Genomic DNA, 7970 nt, shown 5'->3' with positions numbered 1-7970 from the left:
CAATAGATCCATCTTAGAAAAACAAGTACGCTGTTCAGTTGGTCATCTATCGTGGCTTTGATCTCCCCTAAAGAAACAAGACTGTTAAGGTGGAGAGTTTTCTGAAGGTTATTCCATGGCCAGGGCACAAAATAGGAGAAGGATGTTTCACCCAACTCTCAGCACACCCTGGGTGACCTGGTAGAGCATCCAGCTGTGGATCGAGACTGATGCTAGAGGGCAACAGGAGACTAGACCGATATGAGGAGAGCTTACCCAAATGGCTTTAATATTAAATGTCATTCTTCTGAAGGCATCCTGGCATAGACTTCTGTATCTGTTCTCCACTGCATGGCAACTTCTCTTCGCTGAAAGACATCCATCAATTTTGTAGACAAGGGCACCTGCCAAGCATAATAATTCATCATAAATCACCATTACAGTAATAAAAAGTGTGAACTGCATGAAAATAAGGTTTGGAAAAATGTTTGAATATAAAATGAATCCTTAAAACAATCTTGGTTTTGAATCACTGAGCTGTGTTGAATACCCTTTATACTCAATCAGTAAATCCAACTCTCTCTCATTTACGCAGGCTCATTATATGCAGTCTATCATTTGTAGACAGTGCCACCTAGTGTAAAAAGCAAGTTTTCAAAAGAAGACTTGAGAGAAAAATTTAATTAATTGAATGTCAGTTCAGCAGGCGTTAAATCGGGATTAAGTCTGTCACTGGATAAAACACTTAAGAGATTCAATGCTCATATTGATATATGCATGTGAAACAACAAATAAATAAAAAAAGTGTCTTGGAATTAAAATGTAGTTAGACAGTTAGGGCCTGATTTACAAAGACCTTTAGCATGTGCGAAACCAATAACGCAACTAATGACTGGTGCAAAACAAATGCCATGACCAATCATGGGTCATGTTATTGGTTTTGTGCATGCTCAAGGGTCTTAGTAAATCAGGCCTTTAATGCCACTGCATGAAGCACGCCCTCTTTTGGACAATGTATGAAATGCACCCAGTCAGCACTCCAGCCAAAAAAAAAAGTTTTTTTTCACAAAAGTGGATGAAAGATACGTTCAGCATAATCTGAATGAGCAGTCCATTGGTCACTGAACCTGCAATTCCCATTATATACTGACTGTATAATCAATTATTAAACAGGCAATTCAGTGAACAGCAAACTGATCTCGAGGATGCAGGCCCAAATGCGTTAAAGAGGCAGACATTTACAAACATTAAACGCACAGCTTTACCTTTCTTTGAATATAGACCGTTCAGGCAAAGCATGGTTCACAAAGAATTTAAAATCAATAAATTATGGAGATGTGAAAAGGTCAGTACTCAAGCAGCATCTGTCTAAACTGAACGGATTAAAACTGGAACTGAATCCGGGACACACAACCAGGCCCCAGAGAAGCACAAATGATTCAGTAAATGTAATTATTAATAATGATTGCGTGAAATATATCTTTAAACATTAACTTAAACATAATTTGCATTACAACAAAGGATGTTAATTGTTTGCCAATTGCAACAAATACCATAGTCAACCTACAGGTTGAGGTACTACAAGAGCCTAAATACAAAATCATTACCATCAATTGTTGCATTTTTTTGTGTTCACTGAGCATCCCTGACCCAAAATAAATACATTTGATAACAAATATATATTTTCTTACAGCAAATTTCAAGCTTTTTCCAAAAGCGACCAGAGACCAGTCTTGCAGCAAAATGAATGTGGCATCATCAGTTGATGACAGGACAGGGATCATATCTACATCTCCAGTGGTGGATATTTAGATATCCAGTGTGGATGAATGACTGCCTCCCTGCTTCAGTACAGGATGTAGAGACGGACCGGAGATGACACACGTTGACAGTGTGACTACAGAAGTTATACAACAGTACCTCCCCTTCCTTATGCAGCCATCAAACTAGAGCCATGCATTTAGAACTGTGATTCTGTTTACAAAGGAATTACATTCCATAATAAAATCCACAAACCACCTAAATTACAATGTTTGAAGACCAAAGTAAGTGTTTTGCAGAAACAGGTAGCCATAAGAGGGGCGAGGGATAAGAAATAATATTTTTAAAAAACATTGACTGTTCATAATCCAACATGTCCAGCACACCCAAGCACAGCTGACACATTAGCAGCAAAGCGTAATTCCTGACTGACCTTAATTTACCAGATGTGGCTGCAGTGGCAGCTGCAATCTGTAGGCTAACAGACTCAGTATTAACATCACTGCACCAATCATCACAGGAGCTGGTGGCAAAATGAGAAGTCCTTGTCTTGTGTGGGCGTCTTTGAGGGGGAGAAAAAAAGAACATTTTTTCCCCACATAAAATGGTAAACAAAAGCACAGCCTCAAATTCATCCTGATGGAATTTTTTTTTCCGCTTTGACACTATCTTGACATACTGGATGAATAATACATCCTGTATTCTATTATGACAGCTACAGTATGAAAGTAATCTTCCATTCTCTACCCCATGCACAGGACTTGTGTGCAGGAATTCACCGCAACTTCCCCTTAAAGACATCACTCCACAGCACTCGGTAACCTGCAACGGTTATTGCTCACTGCGTTTTGAAAGGACAAGTGTAAAAAACCACAGGGCACACTTAACTGAAATGTACGACTCAAAACAGAAATTCGAGTTGCGTTTAATATACAGGCAGCGAACAAAGGAAAGAAATGGAAACATAATTACACACGCAGCTTAATACACAACACTTTATGAAAACCACCCCCCGAACCCTCATTTTTTTGTCGACTCCACATATTTGCAATTTCAAGTCTTGGTTTTCAACTGGCTGAACACACACAAATACACGTGTACATGGCTCGTCTTAGCTTACTGACGTTACAATATGCAAGGTGATGGAACTTTGGAACATAACGCATATTTCTGTGACAAGACAAACTATTACCTTTAGTATTGGTCTACCCTGACTAAAACACAATGATATCTGTACTCCATAGCATTACTGTGGGCAACATTATTATCTGGCCAGGCAATAATGCAGTACCTGCTTTCAAGATTCATGTTCATTCATTTACGTTCCCACTGCATGGGATTAGTGACAGATTAGTGCCTTTGCCAACGGTTTCCACGTTGTTTCATTGATGCCCCTGTTTGGAGACTTTCTCCTCAACCAAAAACTCATTTACATTACATTTCATCACAGGGACTTCAAATGAAAAAAAAAAAAATATATATATATATCAGGACTTTTAAAAACATTTTAATGACAAAATGTCCCTAGAGCACCAATTTCCTAAATTACATTGAAGCATGTCATATCCTTGTACTTGTTTTCTCTTCTTTTTTTTTTAAACCACTTAAATAAAAAGCTTTTGGCAACGTTTTAGGTAACAGAACAAAACAAAAGGTCCACACAGTAAAAGCTGCAAATGGTTCTGTTTTTAATTTCCCCAAAAAGGAAACCTAGTCATTTCATCACAGGGTTTGAAATATCAGCCGACTTCAAATTGGACCATCATGCCACTTTTCAAGTCTCTGGGCAAATCCCCGACGACAGCCTTTAAAAGCCAAATTAAAAGGCTATAACCCACTGTCTGGCTCTGCTCATAGTTCTTCAAGCTTAATGTGAATCAGCCATTGAATACAACACCACGCCAGCCAACAAACAACTTTGGATGCGTGAGTGTGTGTACAGAATGTATGTGCTTGTATGTACAGTATGTAGGCATGTATCGCGCTGGAACAAATCCAAAATACAAAACCCAACACAGAGGTGTGCCAAACGAGTGTGCTCTGCTTGTAGGGCCCACAAGCTCCTTTGCACGGGCCCCAAACTAACAGACAGCAGCCACAACACATCACTACAGAGACCTTGGAAAGCAAGGTGGGCGGGTAGTGGGGAGACAGAGAGAGAGCGTATATCGCCAATCCGCACTCGCTGTCCTCGCAGGACACTTCCTGCCCCGGCGGTCCAGGGGGAAGAGGAAGGCCACACAGAGGAGTGTTACCATGACAACCGGGCGGAAGCGAGGCTGGAGTGAGTAAGTGAATAAATAAATAAATAAGAGGGGTCAGGACGCAGGAGGGTGCCTCAGGGGATGCCGTCCTTGCGCTGGCAGCACTGCGAGGGTGGGACGTTCCAGTCGTAGATGTAGGAGAGGCGGAGCTTCACCTCCTCCTTGCACAGCCGGCCCTCCCTCTGCAGCGTCTGGTGCTTCTCCAGCATGTCCTCCAGGCTCTGCTTGTGCGTCACCAGGTACCGGTTGTTGCAGCCGCGCGACTTGTACTCGGTGTCGAAGCGCGGGTCGTGCACGCGCCGCACGTCCACGGGCGCCAGCCAGGCGCCCAGCGACACGTCCTCGCTCTGCCACGCCTTCAGGTAGCCCACGTTCAGGCGCACGTAGTGCACCAGGTCGGCCGACAGGACGTAGCCGCCGCCCAGGGCGTAGGGCAGGTAGTAGTCGCAGAGGGCCCAGGTGCTCTCCTTCCACTTCCCGGCCGTCTTCACCCGCCCGCGGCCGGAGAAGAAGCCCCAGTAGAGGCGGGCGGGCTCCCGCGCCCGCAGCTCCTCCTTGATGAGGTCCAGCCGGGCGAAGGTGTCGTCGTCGGCCTTCAGGACGAACTTGAAGCGCACGTTCTGGTCCAGCCAGCCGTACATGTGCAGCAGCTTGAGCGTCAGGTTCTCGTAGGAGTCCCGCAGCTCGGGCAGCAGGAGGAGGTCGCGGTGGCGCACCTGCTCCGTGCCCAGGTTCTGCAGGTCGTCGGGCGGCAGGCCCGCGGTGCCCACCACGAACAGGCCGAGGACGTCCGGGTCGCGCGCCGACAGCCAGGTGCTGCGGATGATGCTGCGGCGCTCCGTGTACTTGGGCCCCGTGGTGATCAGCACCACCAGGAAGGCGGACAGCTCCTTGGGCTGGGACGCCCGGCGCTCCGCGTGGAGGTCCGAGCGGGGGGCGGAGCCGGGCGACTCCGCGGGCCTCAGGGTCTCCGAGGTGCACTTGGCCAGGAAGAGGAGGACCACGGCGAAGACGAACAGCCCCCCGATGCCCAGGGCCGTCTTGTGGCGACAAAGCAGCCGGACCAGGTTCATGGCGTCAGACCTCCTGGAGAAAAGACATTGTTTCGCAAGGCGCTCGGCTGGAATAATACAATCTGCTGATGGACGTACCTGAAGTGACAGTCCAGACGCTGGAATAATTTAGATTAATTCAGTCTGACTGCAATCTAATGTGTGCTTGTCACAATTATGTAATATGGATTGCGTAATGTTTAATAACACTTTAAGCTACTCAAGAGGAAAACATGCCTTTCGTTCAAAATTACATTTGAAATCTGAAGACCAGTGAAAAAAATAACATGAGTTTTTATTTTAACAAATTGCCACCTGGCACACAAGATTCAATTTTAGTCGGCCTACTTGCCTGATTGAAAAGCAAACCAAAAAGAGGGTAAACGTAATGTGCAATGGATGCAGCAGCAAGCGCATAAAAGGTGTTTTAAATAAGTTTTTTGCTTTAAAACAATACACTTAACAATAAACTAAATTACATGGAGTGTGAAAGGTTAGATATATCACAAGGCTGTAAATATTCAACTATTCCTTATTCTGAAAAAATAATTTAAGTGGATTTGGTATTCTGGGATTCTGGTTTTGCAAATGGCCACGATTACAGATTATAAAACGCCATCATCGCTCAAATAACAATATTAAAAACGAATCCTTGGATAAAGCGCACATACAAATAACAGAAACACACTTTTCCCACGCAAATACTTTTGGATTGATTCGTAAAAGATAAATTGGACTTGCTGACAGCGGCCTTTCGGAGACTCGGATCATATAGGCTATTTGACCCTTAAATGTGGCATTCACACTGACCACTTGAGATACGTTTAAGTGGTTAAATATTTGTATAAACTTGTCAAACCGTTATGTAAATTAATGTTGCCAGGATGAAAGACAAGTGCAACGTTGGCACAACTTCAAGCTGTGTTCATGACTAACGTTAGACTAATCGGCTTGTCACAACTGTGATAACATTTGTACTAGCGAAAACTGCTACTTGGTCAGATCAATGACAGTAGCTACCCAGCTACATTTGGCCCAAATGATAACTAGACACCAAACAAACCAACGTTAGCTAAAGAACCGAAAGTTGTAAAATTTATTCATTTGACTAACAAATTTGACCAAATCATTTGGCATTACCATTTGCTTGGTTGCCATCTAACGATAGCGCTACTACTGACATTGCTAACGATAGTTGAATTCAATATTTGATTTTATTTCTGTGGTCTGAGTTAGTCTAGTAAATCATTATAAATCTAGGAACAAAAGTTAGCAAAGATTAGGAAAAAACTGGAGACGACGTCGATGGATGTTAGCTGTCTTGCTATTCATGGCAATGCAGCAAACTGACCGCCAGGTTTTCAACACCACTCCGGCTAGCCAGTTGGCTAGCTAGATAGCGAGCATTGTTAATATTACGGAAGTGCTAAAGTTAATAATTAATAATAGTTACATAGTTAATTAAACGATAAGCCCCATTTGCCCGTATATCTTGTACGGTAGAACCAGGCAACACATCATGCAACTTGTAGGCTAGCAGTATATCATTTTTTTAAAAAACCTTTAACCGAACAAAACACATTAGTCTAACGTCAGCTTGCAAGCTAGTAACTAACTGTCTGACGTGTCAATGAAATACAACTATTCGTTACTTAATTTGATAAACGATAGCGTTAATCTTACCCAGTCTCCAGTCATCACTTCCAGATTGCGTGTCTGAGATAATTTTGCCACCAATTCATTGCACATCGCAAAATGTGTCCGGACACATTAAGTTAGCCAGCTAGCCTCCTTATCGCTGACTGAGTGAATGGTACAGTGGATATACAGCTGGTTAGCTAACTACCAGTTCACACAGGATCTTTTAGCTCCATGGCAAAAGCAATGCTAGCTAGCTAGCTTTCCAGCTATAATCAGTGCTCGTTACTGTTTATAGTCAACTGCATGAGGATCCTTGCAGGGCGTCCATCGGCACTACGTGAGAATACTTCATGATGTAGGCATTTTATGAATCCGGGGATCGCCTCCTCACACTTTTGCAATCTGTCAGGCGGGTCCGTCCGCGACACTGTACCTGCTGCTGGCTCCGCTATCTATCAGACCCCTGCAATCATCAGCGCAGCGGTCTGGTCTTCACTCCAGACATTCAGTTACCCCTGCCACACCCTGTCCGTGAGCTGCCAAATTAACATAGTGTGCCTTCAAGCGCCAGGGTCAGCCTCTTACGAACTCTCAACCTACCCAGTGACCGTTCTGTCCACAGTGCTGGTCCTGCCGCTGACACACCGTCAGCCTCGTTGTTCTAGCCACGTGTGGAATGACCTTTGTGATCAGAACAGACTGGCTCTTCAACGTAGACTGAAGACTCCTTCAAGCTACATCTCCCATCACCCCACTACCCTAAATTTTCTAAATTAAAAAAAAAAAAAAAAAAATAGGTGTACAATTCCACTATACCTAAGCAAAGTTTACTATTTAGCTCGCTTGCAGGATGTTGTAAAGCGCTGTCTCTGAGTTTTAATGCATGTTGTAAGTCGCTCTGGAAGAGCGTCTGCTAGACCTATATGTATGTAAGTATGTATGTGTACTTGAACATATATTTTTTTGTAGATTCAAATAAGATAAATGTTGTCTTAGGTTAACGTACATATTACACGTTGAGTTGGAGAACGAAAAATGCAAGGAAAAAGGCAATATGAATTTCCATGTATTTTGACAAAGATTGCATTCAAGAGTCAATTAAACACGTTGTTGTCAACATGCATAGACGTTCCAATTTCCGACGTTACTGGCGAATGAAGGTGTGGATTGGGACCACAGGTATAGTTCTGCGATGGGGACGTAGCCGAAATCGGTCCCTACCGGACCGCTGAACAGACCCTAACTTATCCATTTTATATAAGGCTCTGTCCAA

General features: G+C 43.7%; 1 protein-coding gene across 2 annotated transcripts; it reads right to left on the bottom strand.

Moving 5' to 3' along the window:
- Positions 1-2649: 2649 nt before the first annotated feature.
- On the bottom strand, positions 2650-6972 carry b3galt6 (UDP-Gal:betaGal beta 1,3-galactosyltransferase polypeptide 6). Of its 2 annotated transcripts, none has more exons than XM_064305337.1 (2): positions 6740-6972; positions 2650-5090 (listed from the first exon to the last, which is right to left on the bottom strand). In XM_064305337.1, exon 2 carries the CDS (start codon positions 5075-5077, stop codon positions 4079-4081), a length of 999 nt encoding a protein of 332 aa, XP_064161407.1. In that variant the 5' UTR covers positions 5078-5090; positions 6740-6972; the 3' UTR covers positions 2650-4078. The 2 variants fall into 2 exon arrangements, with proteins under 2 accessions (XP_064161407.1, XP_064161409.1); XM_064305339.1 differs by having other exon boundaries at positions 2650-5087.
- Between the last annotated feature and the right edge of the window lie 998 nt (positions 6973-7970).

The sequence above is a fragment of the Anguilla rostrata genome, chromosome 13 (assembly GCF_018555375.3).
Source record: "Anguilla rostrata isolate EN2019 chromosome 13, ASM1855537v3, whole genome shotgun sequence".
NCBI classification, from domain to species: Eukaryota; Metazoa; Chordata; class Actinopteri; order Anguilliformes; family Anguillidae; genus Anguilla; species Anguilla rostrata.
The sequence above is the reverse complement of the archived record's forward strand: the minus strand, read 5'-3'. Positions and strand labels throughout refer to the sequence as shown.